The 25,015-nt window shown below is 42.8% G+C and overlaps 1 protein-coding gene across 1 annotated transcript in view; it reads left to right on the top strand.

Moving 5' to 3' along the window:
• kcnc1b (potassium voltage-gated channel, Shaw-related subfamily, member 1b) overlaps nucleotides 1-7,081 on the top strand; it is a 54,955-nt gene extending 47,874 nt beyond the window's left edge. Inside the window, exon 4 of the mRNA XM_029652303.2 lies at nucleotides 6,657-7,081. Coding sequence (XP_029508163.1) covers nucleotides 6,657-6,823 — 167 coding nt within the window. The 3' untranslated portion in view covers nucleotides 6,824-7,081. The remainder of the gene's footprint in view (nucleotides 1-6,656) is intronic.
• The last annotated feature ends 17,934 nt before the right edge of the window (nucleotides 7,082-25,015 follow it).

The raw sequence follows: 25,015 nt of genomic DNA, 5'->3' as shown, positions 1-25,015 counted from the left end.
GTCGTCAACCAACTCTTTAAACTCCCAGAGCAGCACCCACCACATCCTAGGTCGTCAACCAACTCTTTAAACTCCCAGAGCAGCACCCACCACATCCTAGGTTGTTAACCAACTCTTTAAACTCCCAGAGCAGCACCCACCACACCCTAGGTCGTTAACCAACTCTTTAAACTCCCAGAGCAGCACCCACCACATCCTAGGTCGTTAACCAACTCTTTAAACTCCCAGAGCAGCACCCACCACACCCTAGGTCGTTAACCAACTCTTTAAACTCCCAGAGCAGCACCCACCACATCCTAGGTCGTTAACCAACTCTTTAAACTCCCAGAGCAGCACCCACCACACCCTAGGTCGTCAACCAACTCTTTAAACTCCCAGAGCAGCACCCACCACACCCTAGGTCGTCAACCAACTCTTTAAACTCCCAGAGCAGCACCCCCCACACCCTAGGTCGTCAACCAACTCTTTAAACTCCCAGAGCAGCACCCACCACACCCTAGGTCGTCAACCAACTCTTTAAACTCCCAGAGCAGCACCCACCACATCCTAGGTCGTCAACCAACTCTTTAAACTCCCAGAGCAGCACCCACCACACCCTAGGTCGTCAACCAAATCTTTAAACTCCCAGAGCAGCACCCACCACACGCTAGGTCGTCAACCAACTCTATAAACCCAGGGCAGGAGATTACTGGGAATTATTGAATAGCCCACGAGACCATCAGATTCAGGTGGTGCAAAGGGACAAGTCCTGTGTCCCAAAATGGCACCCTATTCTCTATATAGTGCACTACAATTGACCAGAGCCCCCGATCAAAAGAAGTGCACGATTAAAAGGGGAATAGGGTGCCGTTTGGGATGCAAACCCAGTATTTTAACACGTAATCAGACACCAAGGACCCCTTGGCCTTTTTTAAAATGAGATACATAATACATCAAGACAGACGGTAACATTCCCTTAGGCAGGCCTGAAGGTTTAATAGGGGGTTTAATGCTTAGAGGGAGTCTTAGCATCCTGCCATTGAATAGAATAAAGCACTTGTATTTTACCGCGATCCTTTTGGAGGTGGCGTTGCAGCTATGACTCTCTTGGTGGAAAGGCTTTTATGAAGAACAAAAAGAGACACAAACAAGACAACCAAATTTATAATTTTTATATTAAATAAAATGCTTGCTTGTGAAGAAGGTGTTGTTGTGTATGTTTTGTGTTTTTACTGGCTGTAAGGTGTATGTAGCTGTCTTGTATATCTGCACTACTAATTATTTACCTTTATTTAACTAGGCAAGTCAGTTAAGAACAAATTCTTATTTTCAATGACGGCCTAGGAACAGTGGGTTAACTGCCTGTTCAGGAAATCCTTATCTCATCGCAAGAAAAAGGGGTAAAATAAAAAAATAAAAAATATATATTGTAGCTGCCAGGATTTTCTCCAATATACTGTAGCAGACTGATAACATTTTCTCCAATATACTGTAGCAGACTACCAACATTTTCTCCAATATATTGTAGCAGCCAACATATTCTCCAATATATTGTAGCAGCCAACATATTCCCCAATATACTGTAGCAGAGTACCAACATTTTCTCCAATATACTGTAGCAGACTGATAACATTTTCTCCAATATACTGTAGCAGACTACCAACATTTTCTCCAATATACTATAGCAGACTGATAACATTTTCTCCAATATACTGTAGCAGACTACGAACATTTTCTCCAATATACTGTAGCAGACTGATAACATTTTCTCCAATATACTGTAGCAGACTACCAACATTTTCTACAATATACTGTAGCAGACTGCCAACATATTCTCCAATATACTGTTGCAGACTACCAACATTTTCTCCAATATATTGTAGCAGCCAACATATTCTCCAATATATTGTAGCAGCCAACATATTCCCCAATATACTGTAGCAGACTACCTACATTTTCTCCAATATACTGTAGCAGACTGATAACATTTTCTCCAATATACTGTAGCAGACTACCAACATTTTCTCCAATATACTATAGCAGACTGATAACATTTTCTCCAATATACTGTAGCAGACTACCAACATTTTCTCCAATATACTGTAGCAGACTGATAACATTTTCTCCAATATACTGTAGCAGACTACCAACATTTTCTACAATATACTGTAGCAGACTGCCAACATATTCTCCAATATACTGTTGCAGACTACCAACATTTTCTCCAATATATTGTAGCAGCCAACATATTCTCCAATATATTGTAGCAGCCAACATATTCTCCAATATATTGTAGCAGCCAACATATTCTCCAATATATTGTAGCAGCCAACATATTCCCCAATATACTGTAGCAGCCAACATATTCCCCAATATATTGTAGCAGCCAACATATTCTCCAATATATTGTAGCAGCCAACATATTCTCCAATATATTGTAGCAGCCAACATATTCTCCAATATATTGTAGCAGCCAACATTTTCTCCAATATATTGTAGCAGCCAACATATTCCCCAATATATTGTAGCAGCCAACATATTCTCCAATATATTGTAGCAGCCAACATATTCTCCAATATATTGTAGCAGCCAACATATTCTCCAATATACTGTTGCAGACTGCCAACATATTATCCAATATATTGTAAATTACTGCCAACATATTCTCCAATATATTGTAAAAGACTGGCAACATATTATCCAATGTATTGTAAATTACTGCCAACATATTATCCAATATATTGTAAAAGACTGGCAACATATTCCCCAATATACTGTAGCAGACAGCCAACATATTCTCCAATATATTGTAGCAGCCAACATATTCTCCAATATATTGTAGCAGCCAACATATTCTCCAATATATTGTAGCAGCCAACATTTTCTCCAATATATTGTAGCAGCCAACATATTCCCCAATATATTGTAGCAGCCAACATATTCTCCAATATATTGTAGCAGCCAACATATTCTCCAATATATTGTAGCAGCCAACATATTCTCCAATATACTGTTGCAGACTGCCAACATATTATCCAATATATTGTAAATTACTGCCAACATATTCTCCAATATATTGTAAAAGACTGGCAACATATTATCCAATGTATTGTAAATTACTGCCAACATATTATCCAATATATTGTAAAAGACTGGCAACATATTCCCCAATATACTGTAGCAGACAGCCAACATATTCTCCAATATATTGTAACTGTCAACATATTATTCAATATACTGTGGCAGACTGCCAAAATATTATCCAGTATACTATAGCTTCCAACATATTCTCCTGTATACTGTAGCTGCCAACACATTATCCAATATATTGTAGCTTCCAACATATTCTCCAGTATACTATAGCTGCCAACACATTATCCAATATATTGTAGCTTCCAACATATTCTCCTGTATACTGTAGCTTCCAACATATTCTCCTGTATACTGTTTCAGACTGCCAACATATTCTCCAGGATACTATAGCTACCAAACATATTCTCCAATGTACTATAGCTACCAAACACATTCTCCAATGTACTATAGCTACCAAATATATTCTCCAATATACTGTAGCAGACTGCCAACATATTCTCCAGTATACTATAGCAGACTGCCAACATATTCTGTAATATACTGTTTCAGCCTGCCAACATATTCTCCAATATATGGTAGCTGCCAACATATTCTCCAATATATGGTAGCTGCCAACATATTCTCCAATATATTGTAGCTGTCAACATATTCTCTGATATATTGTAGCAGCCTGCAAACATATTCTCCAATATATTGTAGCAGCCTGCCAACATATTCTCCATTATATTGCAGTAGCCTGTCTTAATTTTCCCAGTATACTGTGGCATCCTGCCAAGATATTCACCAATAAACTGTAGCTGCCAACACATTCCCTAATATACTATAGCTGTCAACATATTTTCCAATATACTGTAGCAGACTACCAACATATTCTCCAATGTATTGTAACTGCCAACATATTCTATACTTTACTGTAGCAGGCTGCCAATATATTCTCCAATATACTGCTGCAGACTGACAACATATTCTATACTTTACTGCTAATATATTCTCCAATATTCTGTAGCAGCCTGCAAACATATTCTCCAATGTATTGTAACTGCCAACATATTCTATACTTTATTGTAGCAGGCTGTCAACATATTTTCCAATATATTGTAGCAGGCTGCCAATATATTCTCCAATATACTGTAGCAGGCTGCCAACATATTCTCCAATATACTATAGCTGCCAACATATTCTCCATTATATTGTAAATGACTGCCAACATATTCTCCAATATATTGTAGCAGACTACCAACATATTCTATACTTTATTGCCAACATATTCTCCAATATACTGTAGCAGACTGCCAACATATTCTCCAATATATTGTAGCAGGCTGCCAACATATTCTCCAATATATTGTAGCAGGCTGCCAACATATTCTACAATATACTGTTTCAGACTGCCAACGTATTCTCCAATATACTGTTTCAGACTGCCAACATATTCTCCAGTATACTGTTTCAGACTGCCAACATATTCTCCAGGATACTATAGCTACCAAATATATTCTCCAATATACTGTAGCAGACTGCCAACATATTCTCCAGTATACTATAGCAGACTGCCAACATATTCTCCAGTATACTATAGCAGACTGCCAACATATTCTGTAATATACTGTTTCAGCCTGCCAACATATTCTCCATTATACTGCAGTAGCCTGTCTTCATTTTCCCAGTATACTGTGGCATCCTGCCAAGATATTCACCAATAAACTGTAGCTGCCAACACATTCCCTAATATACTATAGCTGTCAACATATTTTCCAATATACTGTAGCAGACTACCAACATATTCTCCAATGTATTGTAACTGCCAACATATTCTATACTTTACTGTAGCAGGCTGCCAATATATTCTCCAATATACTGTAGCAGGCTGCCAACATATTCTCCAATATACTGTAGCTGCCAACATATTCTCCAATATATTGTAAATGACTGCCAACATATTATCCAATATACTGTAGCAGACTGCCAATATATTCTCCAATATACTATAGCTTCCAACATATTATCCTGTATACTGTAGCTGCCAACACATGATCCAATATATTGTAAAAGACTGGCAACATATTCTCCAAAATATTGTAGCTGGCAACATATTCTCCAATATATTGTAGCTGCCAAGATATTCTCCAATATATTGTAGCTGCCAACATATTCTCCAATATATTGTAGCTGCCAACATATTCTCCAATATATTGTAGCTGCCAAGATATTCTCCAATATATTGTAGCTGCCAACATATTCTCCAATATATTGTAGCTGCCAAGATATTCTCCAATATATTGTAGCTGCCAACATATTCTCCAATATATTGTAGCTGCCAACATATTCTCCAATATATTGTAGCTGCCAAGATACTATCCAATACATTGTAGCTTCCAACATATTCTCCAATATATTGTAGCTGCCAAGATATTCCCCAATATATTGTAGCTGCAACATATTCTCCAATATACTATAGCTTCCAACATATTCTCCAATATATTGTAGCTGCCAAGATATTCTCCAATATATTGTAGCTGCCAAGATTTTCTCCAATATATTGTAGCTGCCAAGATATTCTCCAATATACTGTAGCTGCCAAGATATTCTCCAATATATTGTAGCTGCCAAGATATTATCCAATATATTGTAGCTGCCACGATATTATCCAATATACTATAGCTTCCAACATATTCTCCAGTATACTGTATATCCCAACATATTATCCAATATATTGTAAATGACTGCCAACATATTATCCAATATATTGTAAATGGTTTGCAACATATTCTCCAATATACTGTAGCAGACAGCCAACATATTATCCAATATATTGTAAATTATTTGCAATATATGATTTTCTCCAATATATTGTAGCTGCCAGGATATTCTCCAATATATTGTAGCTGCTAGGATTTTCTCCAATATATTGTAGCTGCCAGGATATTCTCCAATATATTGTAGCTGCCAGGATATTATTCCCCACTCAGGTGGCGTAGGTGTCTGTCAACTTGTTGTCTGCTCTTCTAAACCATTCCAGTACCAGCCTTTGCATGCATGCAGCTGAACTATCTCCTGCTACATCTGATGCATGTAGTGCATGGACGATAATGCTTTCGTTGACCTCACTGACTAACTGAAATCTGTTGACTTTTGTGTTTTGAGAAAAACTAAAACAAGAAAGCAACAGGTTGTAAGAAATACAAAGAAATGTTGACACATTCTCAGAAATGTATTGGCTTGTACTTGAGTGAAAACACTGCAATGTACTGTAGTGAAAACACTGCAATGTACAACACTAATCTTTCAGTCCACTGTACTCAACTTTCAGTGTACTGTACTGAAAACACTGCATTGTACTGTACTGAAAACACTGCAATGTGCTGTACTCAAAACACTGCAATGTGCTGTACTCAAAACACTGCAATGTGCTGTACTCAAAATAATGCAGTGTACTGTACTCAAAACACTGCAATGTTCTATACTCAAAATGTTCAGTGCCCTGTGCTCAACTTTCAGTGTACTGTTCTCAACTTTCAGTGCACTGTACTCAAAACATGCTGCACTGTACTGTACTCAAAACACTCTCTGTTTTCCAACTGAAGGTTATGACAAGCCTTGGAGCGCCCTAAACAGCATGTCTGGCATGAGCGTGAGTGGCCTGGGCGGCCATGACACCTCTGGAGTGTCGTCCTCCTGCGTTGCCGCGCTACCCTGCAGTCCATCCTGTCTCATCCAGCACTCCCACTCCCCCATCCCATCCATTCTCTGAACTCTAGCATGGTTCACCAGGACACTTTGGCCCTGTCCAGAATCAATCCCTAACGGTAGCCCCGGACAACCCACTAGACACTTGTGGAGATCTGAGAGGATTGGATAGGTGTAGGCAATATGGTGATAGCGCCACCTAGCCTATCAGAGGGCAAGGTGGAGTTGTCACCATATTTTATTGCGTAGTTACACCTCTCCAATCCTCTCAGATCTCTAGGGGTTGTTTCTGGACAAATCCTATCACTATGTGACCTGACCTCTCGCTACTGCTCTCTCCTCTCTCTACTTCTCTCTCCTCTCTCTACTGCTCTCCCCTCTCTCTACTGCTCTCCCCCCTCTCAGAAGCTCTCCCCTCTCTCTACTGCTCTCTCCTCTCTCTACTGCTCTCTCCTCTCTCTACTGCTCTCTCCTCTCGCTACTGCTCCTCTCTCTACTGCTCTCTCCTCTCTCTACTGCTCTCTTCTCTCTCTACTGCTCTCCCCTCTCTCTACGGCTCTCCCCTCTCTCTCCTCTCTACTGCTCTCTCCTCTCTCTACTGCTCTCTCCTCTCTCTACTGCTCTCTCCTCTCTCTACTGCTCTCTTCTCTCTCTACTGCTCTCCCCTCTCTCTACTGCTCTCTCCTCTCTCTACTGCTCTCCCCTCTCTCTACTGCTCTCCCCTCTCTCTACTGCTCTCCTCTCTCTCTCCTCTCTACCGCTCTCTTCTCTCTCTACTGCTCTCTCCTCTCTCTCTACTGCTCTCTTCTCTCTCTACTGCTCTCCCCTCTCTCTACTGCTCTCTCCTCTATCTACTTCTCTCTCCTCTCTCTACTGCTATCTCCTCTCTCTACTGCTCTCCCCTCTCTCTACTGCTCTCCCCTCTCTCTACTGCTCTCCCCCCTCTCTACTGCTCTCCCCTCTCTCTACTGCTCTCTCCTCTCTCTACTGCTCTCTCCTCTCCTGCTCTCTCCTCTCTCTACTGCTCTCTCCTCTCGCTACTGCTCCTCTCTCTACTGCTCTCTCCTCTCTCTACTGCTCTCTTCTCTCTCTACTGGTCTCCCCTCTCTACTGCTCTCCCCTCTCTCTCCTCTCTACTGCTCTCTCCTCTCTCTACTGCTCTCTCCTCTCTCTACTGCTCTCTTCTCTCTCTACTGCTCTCCCCTCTCTCTACTGCTCTCTCCTCTCTCTACTGCTCTCCCCTCTCTCTACTGCTCTCCCCTCTCTCTACTGCTCTCCCCTTTCTCTCCTCTCTACTGCTCTCTTCTCTCTCTACTGCTCTCCCCTCTCTCTACTGCTCTCTCCTCTCTCTACTGCTCTCTTCTCTCTCTACTGCTCTCCCCTCTCTCTACTGCTCTCCCCTCTCTCTACTGCTCTCCCCTCTCTCTACTGCTCTCCCCTCCCTCTACTGCTCTCCCCTCTCTCTACTGCTCTCTTCTCTCTCTACTGCTCTCTTCTCTCTCTACTGCTCTCCCCTCTCTCTACTGCTCTCCCCTCTCTCTACTGCTCTCCCCTCTCTCTACTGCTCTCCCCTCTCTCTACTGCTCTCTCCTCTCTTTGGTTTTACTCTTGCCCTTACTCCCGCGTTCCTTTTTTGCTTTTCTTTTTTTCCCGTCTCCAATTTATCTCCAAATTGAAATAATGGTACAACTGCTCCCAAGACAAGGTCTTAGCATGGCACCTCTGGAGTGTCGTCCTCCTGCGTTGCCGCGCTACCCTGCAGTCCATCCTGTCTCATCCAGCACTCCCACTCCCCCATCCCATCCATTCTCTGAACTCTAGCATGGTTCACCAGGACACTTTGGCCCTGTCCAGAATCAATCCCTAACGGTAGCCCCGGACAACCCACTAGACACTTGTGGAGATCTGAGAGGATTGGATAGGTGTAGGCAATATGGTGATAGCGCCACCTAGCCTATCAGAGGGCAAGGTGGAGTTGTCACCATATTTTATTGCGTAGTTACACCTCTCCAATCCTCTCAGATCTCTAGGGGTTGTTTCTGGACAAATCCTATCACTATGTGACCTGACCTCTCGCTACTGCTCTCTCTCTCTCTCTCTCTCTTCTCTCTCCTCTCTCTACTGCTCCCCCTCTCTCTACTGCTCTCCCCCTCTCAGAAGCTCTCCCCTCTCTCTACTGCTCTCTCCTCTCTCTACTGCTCTCTCCTCTCTCTACTGCTCTCTCCTCTCGCTACTGCTCCTCTCTCTACTGCTCTCTCCTCTCTCTACTGCTCTCTTCTCTCTCTACTGCTCTCCCTCTCTCTCTACTGCTCTCTCTACTCTCTCTCTCTCTCTACTGCTCTCTCCTCTCTCTACTGCTCTCTCCTCTCTCTACTGCTCTCCCCTCTCTCTACTGCTCTCCCCTCTCTACTCTCTCTCTCTCTACTGCTCTCTCCTCTCTCTACTGCTCTCTCCTCTCTACTGCTCTCCTCCTCTCTCTCTCCCCTCTCTCTCTCCTCTCTCTACTGCTCTCCCTCTCTCTACTGCTCTCTTCTCTCTCTCCTGCTCTCTCTCCTACTGCTCTCTTCTCTCTCTACTGCTCTGCTCTCCCTCTCTCTACTGCTCTCTCTCTCTCTACTGCTCTCCCTCTCTCTACTGCTCTCCCTCTCTCTACTGCTCTCTCCTCTCTCTACTGCTACCCTCTCTCTACTGCTCTCTCCTCTCTCTCCTCTCTCTACTGCTCTCCCCTCTCTCTACTGCTCTCTCTCTCTCTACTGCTCTCTCCTCTCTCTACTGCTCTCCCCTCTCTCTACTGCTCTCCCCTCTCTCTACTGCTCTCTCCTCTCTCTACTGCTCTCCCCTCTCTCTACTGCTCTCCCTCTCTCTTGGTTTACTCTTGCCCTTCTCCCTACTGCTCTCCTTTTGCTTTTCTTTTTCCTCTCAATTTATCTCCAAATTGAAATAATGGTACAACTCTCCCAAGACAAGGTCTCTGGCACCTCTGGAGTCTCTCCTCTCTTGCTGTCGCTACCCTGCAGTCCATCCTGTCTCTCCAGCACTCCCACTCATCCCATCCATTCTCTCTCTACATGGTTCACCAGGACACTTTGGCCCTGTCCAGAATCAATCTACGGTAGCCTCGGACAACCCACTAGACTAGGCTAGCGCCACCTAGCCTATCAGAGGGCAAGGTGGAGTTGTCACCATATTTTATTTGTAGTTACACCTCTCCAATCCTCTCTGGACAAATCCTCACTGACCTCCTCTCTCTCTCTGCTCTCCTCTCTCTCTACTGCTCTCCTCCTCTCTCTCTCTCCTGCTCTCCCTCTCTCTACTGCTCTCCTCTCTCTTCTCTCTCTCTCTCTCTACTGCTCTCTTCTCTCTCTGCTCTCTCCCTCTCTCTACTGCTCTCTCCTCTCTCTACTGCTCTCTTCTCTCTCTACTGCTCTCCCCTCTCTCTACTGCTCTCCCTCTCTCTACTGCTCTCCTCTCTCTACTGCTCTCCCTCCTCTCTACTGCTCTCCCTCTCTCTACTGCTCTCCCCTCTCTCTACTGCTCTCTTCTCTCTCTACTGCTCTCCCCTCTCTCTACTGCTCTCCCCTCTCTCTACTGCTCTCCCCTCTCTCTACTGCTCTCTCCTCTCTTTGGTTTTACTCTTGCCCTTACTGCTCTCTCCTCTCTTCTACGTTCCTTTTTGCTTTTCTTTTTTTCCCGTCTCCAATTTATCTCCAAATTGAAATAATGGTACAACTGCTCCCAAGACAAGGTCTTAGCATGGAAGTCTCAGCTGCTCCCAAGACAAGGTCTTAGCATGGGAGTCTCAGCAGCTCCCAAGACAAGGTCTTAGCATGGGAGTCTCAGCTGCTCCCAAGACAAGGTCTTAGCATGGGAGTCTCAGCAGCTCCCAAGACAAGGTCTTAGCGTGGGAGTCTCAGCAGCTCCCAAGACAAGGTCTTAGCATGGGAGTCTCAGCAGCTCCCAAGACAAGGTCTTAGCATGGGAGTCTCAGCAGCTCCCAAGACAAGGTCTTAGCATGAGAGTCTCAGCTGCTCCCAAGACAAGGTCTTAGCATGGGAGTCTCAGCAGCTCCCAAGACAAGGTCTTAGCATGGGAGTCTCAGCTGCTCCCAAGACAAGGTCTTAGCATGGGAGTCTCAGCAGCTCCCAAGACAAGGTCTTAGCATGGGAGTCTCAGCTGCTCCCAAGACAAGGTCTTAGCATGGGAGTCTCAGCAGCTCCAGTACATTGTCACACGGGCCTCTTTGCATGGATTGCCTAGTTCAGAGGCAGAGATAGCTCCAGTAAAGCATTGATGATATACTAGGCTGATATGTGATTCTACAGGATATTATCCCCTATTGTCTATTTGTTCTACCTTTCTATCATTGCCTGTTGCTCTGTTGTTTTTGATTTCTCATACTTTTTTCGTTCTATATTAACAACTTTCTCATCTGCTTTTTTATAACAAAACTTGTGAAATAAAGACAATTTCATAAGATGTATTTAACCCCTGCTTTAAAATGTTTATGATGCTGAAGCTATGGTTTTACTTATTGGGAGCGAACAGCTGCCTGCTGTTTGCTGGTGTCCCAAATGACACCCTATTCCCTATATAGTGCACTACTGGCACCCTATTCCCTACAAGTTTACAATTGGCTCATTCATCCCCCTCCTCTCCCCTGTAACTATTCCCCAGGTCGTTGCTGCAAATGAGAACGTGTTCTCAGTCAACTTCCCTGGTAAAATAACGGATCAATAAAACATATAAAAAAATAGTGCACTACTTTAGACCAGAGACCCTATGGGCCCTGGTCAAATGTTGTGCACTTTATAGGGAATAGGGTGCCATTTGGGACACAGAGGTTGTTGAGTATCTCCCATGAAGTATTTCCTTGTTGCAAAGTGAAGAAGTTCTGAATACAGGATGTGTATGATGAGACAAAGACTTTATATCTCTGAGAGTGGCAGGATAGATTTCACATCTGGAATGGGTAGAGATCTGATGAGGATTCTAGAATGAGCAAGAGATTTAGAATGATGAAGAGATCTAGAATGATGATAATTCTAGAATGATGAAGAGATCTAGAATGATGATGATTCTAGAATGATGAAGAGATCTAGAATGATGATAATTCTAGAATGATGAAGAGATCTAGAATGATGATGATTCTAGAATGACAATTTTTCTGAGACTAGTGATGATGATGCGTTTTTGTCAACAGAAACTAAACTTTTACGTTTCATTTGCATGTGTTGCATGAGATTATGTTCAACGAGAAGCTAACTGTGTCTTCTATTATACACATTCTGAAGCAGCTTATCCTATAGCAAGAGACTCATAGCAGAACTATTCATGTAGCTGCCATGTTTTGCCTTTCCCAAATTCATGTATTGTTTACTTACTGTGTGGTTTTAGGAAATCATTTTTTATATAGGAAACTACTTTCAAAAGAGTAACACTTGACTTAATATACCAGACTTCATTAAGATTTACTAGTGAGATAATATGAACTGTTTTGCAGTTTAACGATACATAATGATACGCAGTCTGCAGACATGATGATATATCGTTTACACCTGTACTTAGGCAGTAAAACATAGAGAAAAAGCACTTTATCAAGTCTCGAGTTGACTTATTTCTCAGACAAATGAAATCCTAATAAAATATATATCCTGCTTTATTTGGGCAAGGTTTTACATTTCCTTTTGTCTGATCATGTCTCTTCTGTGGTGGTGCTTGATGTTAATTGTTAAAACCCTTGTGAAGATTAAATATCAAAAGAGATACAGGTGAACTATATGTTCGTACGTAATGCAATTATATAAGGGTCCAGTACAGTACAGTATGGTTTTTTTTGGGGGGGGAAGCATGTATTTTACATTATGCAAAAGAAAAGTATTCAAATACCAAATGTAAATTTTAAAAATCATTGCATGAAATAAATTTTGTATACAACAGTGTTTTAGACTCTGTTTTTTATTTAACAGACAAAACATGCATTCATGTTTGTAACCTTGTCGTTAGCATTTAGCTAGTCCGTTGTATAGCCTATGGTACATGGGTGTGGGGTCAAAGAGTGCTTCCATGGGAGCATGACACAATGTCCAAACAAAGCATGGCAACTACTGACTGAACCTCTGACACAACAAAAGCATGATGTGGGCATGAGTATCAACATTCTCAACAATCCAACCTTTAGGAAACAAACAGTACATCTCCGTCTGATGCCGTTGCCTTGATTCTAAGCATGTGAGATACATGGTCAAACTGACACCTTTACCATGATGACAAGCAGAGCGCATTTTATTTACTGTCATTCCACCACCCGCCGCCATACACTGTTCTAGTAGAGCGCACTGTTTTATTTACTGTCATTCCAGTCCACGTCCTCTACACTGTTCTAGTAGAGATATCCTAGTCCACCTGTCCTCTACACTGTTCTAGTAGAGATATCCTAGTCCACCTGTCCTCTACACTGTTCTAGTAGAGATATCCTAGTCCACCTGTCCTCTACACTGTTCTAGTAGAGATATCCTAGTCCACCTGTCCTCTACACTGTTCTAGTAGAGATATCCTAGTCCACCTGTCCTCTACACTGTTCTAGTAGAGATATCCTAGTCCACCTGTACCCTCTACACTGTTCTAGTAGAGATATCCTAGTCCACCTGTCCTCTACACTGTTCTAGTAGAGATATCCTAGTCCACCTGTCCTCTACACTGTTCTAGTAGAGATATCCTAGTCTACCTGTCCTCTACACTGTTCTAGTAGAGATATCCTAGTCTACCTGTCCTCTACACTGTTCTAGTAGAGATATCCTAGTCTACCTGTCCTCTACACTGTTCTAGTAGAGATATCCTAGTCCACCTGTCCTCTACACTGTTCTAGTAGAGATATCTACACTGTTCTAGTAGAGATATCCTAGTCACCTGTCCTCTACACTGTTCTAGTAGAGATATCCTAGTCTACCTCACACCTGTCTACACTGTTCTAGTAGAGATATCCCTAGTCCTGTAGAGATATCCTAGTCTCTACACTGTTCTAGTAGAGATATCCTAGTCTACCTGTCCTCTACACTGTTCTAGTAGAGATATCCTAGTCTACCTGTCCTCTACACTGTTCTAGTAGAGATATCCTAGTCTACCTGTCCTCTACACTGTTCTAGTAGAGATATCCTAGTCTACCTGTCCTCTACACTGTTCTAGTAGAGATATCCTAGTCTACCTGTCCTCTACACTGTTCTAGTAGAGATATCCTAGTCTACCTGTCCTCTACACTGTTCTAGTAGAGATATCCTAGTCTACCTGTCCTCTACACTGTTCTAGTAGAGATATCCTAGTCTACCTGTCCTCTACACTGTTCTAGTAGAGATATCCTAGTCTACCTGTCCTAGTAGAGATATCCTACACTGTTCTAGTAGAGATATCCTAGTCTACCTGTCCTCTACACTGTTCTAGTAGAGATATCCTAGTCTACCTGTCCTCTACACTGTTCTAGTAGAGATATCCTAGTCTACCTGTCCTCTACACTGTTCTAGTAGAGATATCCTAGTCTACCCTCTCTACACTGTTCTAGTAGAGATATCCTAGTCTACCTGTCCTCTACACTGTTCTAGTAGAGATATCCTAGTCTACCTGTCCTCTACACTGTTCTAGTAGAGATATCCTAGTCTACCTGTCCTCTACACTGTTCTAGTAGAGATATCCTAGTCTACCTGTCCTCTACACTGTTCTAGTAGAGATATCCTAGTCTACCTGTCCTCTACACTGTTCTAGTAGAGATATCCTAGTCTACCCGCCGCCATACACTGTTCTAGTAGAGATATCCTAGTCTACCTGTCCTCTACACTGTTCTAGTAGAGATATCCTAGTCTACCTGTCCTCTACACTGTTCTAGTAGAGATATCCTAGTCTACCTGTCCTCTACACTGTTCTAGTAGAGATATCCTAGTCTACCTGTCCTCTACACTGTTCTAGTAGAGATATCCTAGTCTACCTGTCCTCTACACTGTTCTAGTAGAGATATCCTAGTCCACCTGTCCTCTACACTGTTCTAGTAGAGATATCCTAGTCTACCTGTCCTCTACACTGTTCTAGTAGAGATATCCTAGTCCACCTGTCCTCTACACTGTTCTAGTAGAGATATCCTAGTCTACCTGTCCTCTACACTGTTCTAGTAGAGATATAGTCTACCTGTCTACACTGTTCCTAGTCTACCTGTCTACTACACTGTTCTAGTAGAGATATCCTAGTCCACCTGTCCTCTACACTGTTCTAGTAGAGATATCCTAGTCCACCTGTCCTCTACACTGTTCTAGTAGATATATCCTAGTCCACCTGTCCACTACACTGTTCTAGCAGAGATATCCTAGTCTACCTGTCCTCTACACTGTTCTAGTAGAGATATCCTAGTCTACCTGTCCTCTACACTGTTCTAGTAGATATATCCTAGTCTACCTGTCCTCTACACTGTTCTAGTAGAGATATCCTAGTCTACCTGTCCTCTACACTGTTCTAGTAGAGATATCCTAGTCTACCTGTCCTCTACACTGTTCTAGTAGAGATATCCTAGTCTACCTGTCCTCTACACTGTTCTAGTAGAGATATCCTAGTCTACCTGTCCTCTACACTGTTCTAGTAGAGATATCCTAGTCTACCTGTCCTCTACACTGTTCTAGTAGAGATATCCTAGTCTACCTGTCCTCTATACTGTTCTAGTAGAGATATCCTAGTCCACCTGTCCACTACACTGTTCTAGTAGAGATATCCTAGTCTACCTGTCCTCTACACTGTTCTAGTAGAGATATCCTAGTCCACCTGTCCTCTACACTGTTCTAGTAGAGATATCCTAGTCTACCTGTCCTCTACACTGTTCTAGTAGAGATATCCTAGTCTACCTGTCCTCTACACTGTTCTAGTAGAGAGAGATCTACACTGTTCTAGAGATATCCTAGTACCTGTCCTCTACACTGTTCTAGTAGAGATATCCTAGTCTACCTGTCCTCTACACTGTTCTAGTAGAGATATCCTAGTCTACCTGTCCTCTACACTGTTCTAGTAGAGATATCCTAGTCTACCTGTCCTCTACACTGTTCTAGTAGAGATATCCTAGTCTACCTGTCCTCTACACTGTTCTAGTAGAGATATCATAGTCTACCTGTCCTCTACTGTTCTAGTAGAGATATCCTAGTCCACCTGTCCACTACACTGTTCTAGTAGAGATGTCCTAGTCTACCTGTCCTCTACACTGTTCTAGTAGAGATATCCTAGTCACCTGTCCTCTACACTGTTCTAGTAGAGATATCCTAGTCTACCTGTCCTCTACACTGTTCTAGTAGAGATATCCTAGTCCACCTGTCCCTACACTGTTCTAGTAGAGATATCCTAGTCCACCTGTCCTCTACACTGTTCTAGTAGAGATATCCTAGTCTACCTGTCCTCTACACTGTTCTAGTAGAGATATCCTAGTCTACCTGTCCTCTACACTGTTCTAGTAGAGATATCCTAGTCTACCTGTCCTCTACACTGTTCTAGTAGAGATATCCTAGTCTACCTGTCCTCTACACTGTTCTAGTAGAGATATCCTAGTCTACCTGTCCTCTACACTGTTCTAGTAGAGATATCCTAGTCTACCTGTCCTCTACACTGTTCTAGTAGAGATATCCTAGTCCACCTGTCCTCTACACTGTTCTAGTAGAGATATCCTAGTCTACCTGTCCTCTACACTGTTCTAGTAGAGATATCCTAGTCCACCTGTCCTCTACACTGTTCTAGTAGAGATATCCTAGTCTACCTGTCCTCTACACTGTTCTAGTAGAGATATCCTAGTCCACCTGTCCTCTACACTGTTCTAGTAGAGATATCCTAGTCTACCTGTCCTCTACACTGTTCTAGTAGAGATATCCTAGTCTACCTGTCCTCTACACTGTTCTAGTAGAGATATCCTAGTCTACCCGCCGTCCATCTACACTGTTCTAGTAGAGATATCCTAGTCCACCTGTCCTCTACACTGTTCTAGTAGAGATATCCTAGTCTACCTGTCCTCTACACTGTTCTAGTAGAGATATCCTAGTCTACCTGTCCTCTACACTGTTCTAGTAGAGATATCCTAGTCTACCTGTCCTCTACACTGTTCTAGTAGAGATATCCTAGTCCACCTGTCCTCTACACTGTTCTAGTAGAGATATCCTAGTCTACCTGTCCTCTACACTGTTCTAGTAGAGATATCCTAGTCTACCTGTCCTCTACACTGTTCTAGTAGAGATATCCTAGTCTACCTGTCCCTCTACACTGTTCTAGTAGAGATATCCTAGTCCACCTGTCCTCTACACTGTTCTAGTAGAGATATCCTAGTCTACCTGTCCTCTACACTGTTCTAGTAGAGATATCCTAGTCTACCTGTCCTCTACACTGTTCTAGTAGAGATATCCTAGTCTACCTGTCCTCTACACTGTTCTAGTAGAGATATCCTAGTCTACCTGTCCTCTACACTGTTCTAGTAGAGATATCCTAGTCTACCTGTCCTCTACACTGTTCTAGTAGAGATATCCTAGTCTACCTGTCCTCTACACTGTTCTAGTAGAGATATCCTAGTCTACCTGTCCTCTACACTGTTCTAGTAGAGATATCCTAGTCTACCTGTCCTCTACACTGTTCTAGTAGAGATATCCTAGTCCACCTGTCCTCTACACTGTTCTAGTAGAGATATCCTAGTCTACCTGTCCTCTACACTGTTCTAGTAGAGATATCCTAGTCACCTGTCCTCTACACTGTTCTAGTAGAGATATCCTAGTCTACCTGTCCTCTACACTGTTCTAGTAGAGATATCCTAGTCCACCTGTCCTCTACACTGTTCTAGTAGAGATATCCTAGTCTACCTGTCCTCTACACTGTTCTAGTAGAGATATCCTAGTCTACCTGTCCTCTACACTGTTCTAGTAGAGATATCCTAGTCTACCTGTCCTCTACACTGTTCTAGTAGAGATATCCTAGTCTACCTGTCCTCTACACTGTTCTAGTAGAGATATCCTAGTCTACCTGTCCTCATACACTGTTCTAGTAGAGATATCCTAGTCCACCTGTCCTCTACACTGTTCTAGTAGTTATATCCTAGTCTACCTGTCCTCTACACTGTTCTAGTAGAGATATCCTAGTCTACCTGTCCTCTACACTGTTCTAGTAGAGATATCCTAGTCTACCTGTCCTCTACACTGTTCTAGTAGAGATATCCTAGTCTACCTGTCCTCTACACTGTTCTAGTAGAGATATCCTAGTCTACCTGTCCTCTACACTGTTCTAGTAGAGATATCCTAGTCTACCTGCCGCCATACACTGTTCTAGTAGAGATATCCTAGTCCACCTGTCCTCTACACTGTTCTAGTAGAGATATCCTAGTCTACCTGTCCTCTACACTGTTCTAGTAGAGATATCCTAGTCCACCTGTCCTCTACACTGTTCTAGTAGAGATATCCTAGTCTACCTGTCCTCTACACTGTTCTAGTAGAGATATCCTAGTCCACCTGTCCTCTACACTGTTCTAGTAGAGATATCCTAGTCTACCTGTCCTCTACACTGTTCTAGTAGAGATATCCTAGTCTACCTGTCCTCTACACTGTTCTAGTAGAGATATCCTAGTCTACCCGCCGCCATACACTGTTCTAGTAGAGATATCCTAGTCCACCTGTCCTCTACACTGTTCTAGTAGAGATATCCTAGTCTACCTGTCCTCTACACTGTTCTAGTAGAGATATCCTAGTCTACCTGTCCTCTACACTGTTCTAGTAGAGATATCCTAGTCTACCTGTCCTCTACACTGTTCTAGTAGAGATATCCTAGTCCACCTGTCCTCTACACTGTTCTAGTAGAGATATCCTAGTCTACCTGTCCTCTACACTGTTCTAGTAGAGATATCCTAGTCCACCTGTCTCTAGAGACACTGTTCTAGTAGAGATATCCTAGTCTACCTGTCCTCTTACACTGTTCTAGTAGAGATATCCTAGTCTACCTGTCCTCTACACTGTTCTAGTAGAGATATCCTAGTCTACCTGTCCTCTACACTGTTCTAGTAGAGATATCCTAGTCTACCTGTCCTCTACACTGTTCTAGTAGAGATATCCTAGTCTACCTGTCCTCTACACTGTTCTAGTAGAGATATCCTAGTCTACCTGTCCTCTACACTGTTCTAGTAGAGATATCCTAGTCTACACCTGTCCCTCTACACTGTTCTAGTAGAGATATCCTAGTCCACCTGTCCTCTACACTGTTCTAGTAGAGATATCCTAGTCTACCTGTCCTCTACACTGTTCTAGTAGAGATATCCTAGTCCACCTGTCCTCTACACTGTTCTAGTAGAGATATCCTAGTCTACCTGTCCTCTACACTGTTCTAGTAGAGATATCCTAGTCTACCTGTCCTCTACACTGTTCTAGTAGAGATATCCTAGTCATACACCTGTCCTCCACCTACACTGTTCTAGTAGAGATATCCTAGTCCACCTGTCCTCTACACTGTTCTAGTAGAGATATCCTAGTCTACCTGTCCTCTACACTGTTCTAGTAGAGATATCCTAGTCTACCTGTCCTCTACACTGTTCTAGTAGAGATATCCTAGTCTGTTCTAGTAGAGATACCTGTCCTCTACACTGTTCTAGTAGAGATATCCTAGTCTACCTGTCCTCTACACTGTTCTAGTAGAGATATCCTAGTCTACCTGTCCTCTACACTGTTCTAGTAGAGATATCCTAGTCTACCCGCCGCCATACACTGTTCTAGTAGAGATATCCTAGTCCACCTGTCCTCTACACTGTTCTAGTAGAGATATCCTAGTCTACCTGTCCTCTACACTGTTCTAGTAGAGATATCCTAGTCTACCTGTCCTCTACACTGTTCTAGTAGAGATATCCTAGTCCACCTGTCCTCTACACTGTTCTAGTAGAGATATCCTAGTCTACCTGTCCTCTACACTGTTCTAGTAGAGATATCCTAGTCTACCTGTCCTCTACACTGTTCTAGTAGAGATATCCTAGTCCACCTGTCCACTACACTGTTCTAGTAGAGATATCCTAGTCTACCTGTCCTCTACACTGTTCTAGTAGAGATATCCTAGTCTACCTGTCCGCCTACACTGTTCTAGTAGAGATATCCTAGTCCACCTGTCCTCTACACTGTTCTAGTAGAGATATCCTAGTCTACCTGTCCTCTACACTGTTCTAGTAGAGATATCCTAGTCAACCTGTCCTCTACACTGTTCTAGTAGAGATTTCCTAGTCTACCCTGTCCTCTACACTGTTCTAGTAGAGATATCCTAGTCAACCTGTCCTCTACACTGTTCTAGTAGAGATATCCTAGTCTACCTGTCCTCTACACTGTTCTAGTAGAGATATCCTAGTCTACCTGTTCTCTACACTGTTCTAGTAGAGATATCCTAGTCTACCTGTCCTCTACACTGTTCTAGTAGAGATATCCTAGTCTACCTGTCCTCTACACTGTTCTAGTAGAGATATCCTAGTCTACCCGCCGCCATACACTGTTCTAGTAGAGATATCCTAGTCCACCTGTCCTCTACACTGTTCTAGTAGAGATATCCTAGTCTACCTGTCCTCTACACTGTTCTAGTAGAGATATCCTAGTCTACCTGTCCTCTACACTGTTCTAGTAGAGATATCCTAGTCTACCTGTCCTCTACACTGTTCTAGTAGAGATATCCTAGTCCACCTGTCCTCTACACTGTTCTAGTAGAGATATCCTAGTCTACCTGTCCTCTACACTGTTCTAGTAGAGATATCCTAGTCTACCTGTCCCATACACTGTTCTAGTAGAGATATCCTAGTCCACCTGTCCTCTACACTGTTCTAGTAGAGATATCCTAGTCTACCTGTCCTCTACACTGTTCTAGTAGAGATATCCTAGTCCACCTGTCCTCTACACTGTTCTAGTAGAGATATCCTAGTCTACCTGTCCTCTACACTGTTCTAGTAGAGATATCCTAGTCCACCTGTCCTCTACACTGTTCTAGTAGAGATATCCTAGTCTACCTGTCCTCTACACTGTTCTAGTAGAGATATCCTAGTCTACCTGTCCTCTACACTGTTCTAGTAGAGATATCCTAGTCTACCTGCCGCCATACACTGTTCTAGTAGAGATATCCTAGTCCACCTGTCCTCTACACTGTTCTAGTAGAGATATCCTAGTCTACCTGTCCTCTACACTGTTCTAGTAGAGATATCCTAGTCTACCTGTCCTCTACACTGTTCTAGTAGAGATATCCTAGTCTACCTGTCTCTACACTGTTCTAGTAGAGATATCCTAGTAGAGTCCACCTGTCCTCTACACTGTTCTAGTAGAGATATCCTAGTCTACCTGTCCTCTACACTGTTCTAGTAGAGATATCCTAGTCCACCTGTCCTCTACACTGTTCTAGTAGAGATATCCTAGTCTACCTGTCCTCTACACTGTTCTAGTAGAGATATCCTAGTCTACCTGTCCTCTACACTGTTCTAGTAGAGATATCCTAGTCTACCTGTCTACTACACTGTTCTAGTAGAGATATCCTAGTCCACCTGTCCTCTACACTGTTCTAGTAGAGATATCCTAGTCTACCTGTCCTCTACACTGTTCTAGTAGAGATATCCTAGTCTACCTGTCCTCTACACTGTTCTAGTAGAGATATCCTAGTCCACCTGTCCTCTACACTGTTCTAGTAGAGATATCCTAGTCTACCTGTCCTCTACACTGTTCTAGTAGAGATATCCTAGTCTACCTGTCCTCTACACTGTTCTAGTAGATATCCTAGAGATATCCTACAGTCTACCTGTCCTCTACACTGTTCTAGTAGAGATATCCTAGTCCACCTGTCCTCTACACTGTTCTAGTAGAGATATCCTAGTCTACCTGTCCTCTACACTGTTCTAGTAGAGATATCCTAGTCTACCTGTCCTCTACACTGTTCTAGTAGAGATATCCTAGTCCACCTGTCCTCTACACTGTTCTAGTAGAGATATCCTAGTCTACCTGTCCTCTACACTGTTCTAGTAGAGATATCCTAGTCTACCTGTCCTCTACACTGTTCTAGTAGAGATATCCTAGTCTACCTGTCCTCTACACTGTTCTAGTAGAGATATCCTAGTCCACCTGTCCTCTACACTGTTCTAGTAGAGATATCCTAGTCTACCTGTCCTCTACACTGTTCTAGTAGAGATATCCTAGTCTACCTGTCCTCTACACTGTTCTAGTAGAGATATCCTAGTCCACCTGTCCTCTACACTGTTCTAGTAGAGATATCCTAGTCTACCTGTCCTCTACACTGTTCTAGTAGAGATATCCTAGTCTACCTGACACTGTTCTAGTAGAGATATCCTAGTCCACCTGTCCTCTACACTGTTCTAGTAGAGATATCCTAGTCTACCTGTCCTCTACACTGTTCTAGTAGAGATATCCTAGTCTACCTGTCCTCTACACTGTTCTAGTAGAGATATCCTAGTCCACCTGTCCTCTACACTGTTCTAGTAGAGATATCCTAGTCTACCTGTCCTCTACACTGTTCTAGTAGAGATATCCTAGTCTACCTGTCCTCTACACTGTTCTAGTAGAGATATCCTAGTCTACCTGTCCTCGCCATACACTGTTCTAGTAGAGATATCCTAGTCCACCTGTCCTCTACACTGTTCTAGTAGAGATATCCTAGTCTACCTGTCCTCTACACTGTTCTAGTAGAGATATCCTAGTCTACCTGTCCTCTACACTGTTCTAGTAGAGATATCCTAGTCTACCTGTCCTCTACACTGTTCTAGTAGAGATATCCTAGTCTACCTGTCCTCTACACTGTTCTAGTAGAGATATCCTAGTCTACCTGTCCTCTACACTGTTCTAGTAGAGATATCCTAGTCTACCTGTCCGCCTACACTGTTCTAGTAGAGATATCCTAGTCCACCTGTCCTCTACACTGTTCTAGTAGAGATATCCTAGTCTACCTGTCCTCTACACTGTTCTAGTAGAGATATCCTAGTCCACCTGTCCTCTACACTGTTCTAGTAGAGATATCCTAGTCTACCTGTCCTCTACACTGTTCTAGTAGAGATATCCTAGTCCACCTGTCCTCTACACTGTTCTAGTAGAGATATCCTAGTCTACCTGTCCTCTACACTGTTCTAGTAGAGATATCCTAGTCTACCTGTCCTCTACACTGTTCTAGTAGAGATATCCTAGTCTACCTGTTCGCCTACACTGTTCTAGTAGAGATATCCTAGTCCACCTGTCCTCTACACTGTTCTAGTAGAGATATCCTAGTCTACCTGTCCTCTACACTGTTCTAGTAGAGATATCCTAGTCTACCTGTCCTCTACACTGTTCTAGTAGAGATATCCTAGTCCACCTGTCCTCTACACTGTTCTAGTAGAGATATCCTAGTCTACCTGTCCTCTACACTGTTCTAGTAGAGATATCCTAGTCTACCTGTCCTCTACACTGTTCTAGTAGAGATATCCTAGTCTACCTGTCCTCTACACTGTTCTAGTAGAGATATCCTAGTCTACCTGTCCTCTACACTGTTCTAGTAGAGATATCCTAGTCCACCTGTCCTCTACACTGTTCTAGTAGAGATATCCTAGTCTACCTGTCCTCTACACTGTTCTAGTAGAGATATCCTAGTCTACCTGTCCTCTACACTGTTCTAGTAGAGTCCTCTACACTGTTCTAGTAGAGATATCCTAGTCCACCTGTCCTCTACACTGTTCTAGTAGAGATATCCTAGTCCACCTGTCCTCTACACTGTTCTAGTAGAGATATCCTAGTCTACCTGTCCTCTACACTGTTCTAGTAGAGATATCCTAGTCCACCTGTCCTCTACACTGTTCTAGTAGAGATATCCTAGTCTACCTGTCCTCTACACTGTTCTAGTAGAGATATCCTAGTCTACCTGTCCTCTACACTGTTCTAGTAGAGATATCCTAGTCTACCTGTCCTCTACACTGTTCTAGTAGAGATATCCTAGTCCACCTGTCCTCTACACTGTTCTAGTAGAGATATCCTAGTCTACCTGTCCTCTACACTGTTCTAGTAGAGATATCCTAGTCTACCTGTCCTCTACACTGTTCTAGTAGAGATATCCTAGTCCACCTGTCCTCTACACTGTTCTAGTAGAGATATCCTAGTCTACCTGTCCTCTACACTGTTCTAGTAGAGATATCCTAGTCTACCTGTCCTCTACACTGTTCTAGTAGAGATATCCTAGTCTACCTGTCCTCTACACTGTTCTAGTAGAGATATCCTAGTCTACCTGTCCTCTACACTGTTCTAGTAGAGATATCCTAGTCCACCTGTCCTCTACACTGTTCTAGTAGAGATATCCTAGTCTACCTGTCCTCTACACTGTTCTAGTAGAGATATCCTAGTCTACCTGTCCTCTACACTGTTCTAGTAGAGATATCCTAGTCTACCTGTCCTCTACACTGCTCTAGTAGAGATATCCTAGTCTACCTGTTCTGTTCTAGTAGAGATATCCTAGTCACCTGTCCTCTACACTGTTCTAGTAGAGATATCCTAGTCTACCTGTCCTCTACACTGTTCTAGTAGAGATATCCTAGTCTACCTGTCCTCTACACTGTTCTAGTAGAGATATCCTAGTCTACCTGTCCTCTACACTGTTCTAGTAGAGATATCCTAGTCTACCTGTCCTCTACACTGTTCTAGTAGAGATATCCTAGTCTACCTGTCCTCTACACTGTTCTAGTAGAGATATCCTAGTCTACCTGTCCTCTACACTGTTCTAGTAGAGATATCCTAGTCTACCTGTCCTCTACACTGTTCTAGTAGAGATATCCTAGTCTACCTGTCCTCTACACTGTTCTAGTAGAGATATCCTAGTCTACCTGTCCTCTACACTGTTCTAGTAGAGATATCCTAGTCTACCTGTCTACTACACTGTTCTAGTAGAGATATCCTAGTCCACCTGTCCTCTACACTGTTCTAGTAGAGATATCCTAGTCTACCTGTCCTCTACACTGTTCTAGTAGAGATATCCTAGTCTACCTGTCCTCTACACTGTTCTAGTAGAGATATCCTAGTCTACCTGCCGCCATACACTGTTCTAGTAGAGATATCCTAGTCCACCTGTCCTCTACACTGTTCTAGTAGAGATATCCTAGTCTACCTGTCCTCTACACTGTTCTAGTAGAGATATCCTAGTCCACCTGTCCTCTACACTGTTCTAGTAGAGATATCCTAGTCTACCTGTCCTCTACACTGTTCTAGTAGAGATATCCTAGTCTACCTGTCACTCTACACTG

This window comes from Oncorhynchus nerka, linkage group LG17 (assembly GCF_034236695.1).
Source record: "Oncorhynchus nerka isolate Pitt River linkage group LG17, Oner_Uvic_2.0, whole genome shotgun sequence".
Lineage (NCBI taxonomy): Eukaryota > Metazoa > Chordata > Actinopteri > Salmoniformes > Salmonidae > Oncorhynchus > Oncorhynchus nerka.
Note: the sequence above shows the minus strand (reverse complement) of the source record. Positions and strands in the feature narration are given on the sequence as shown.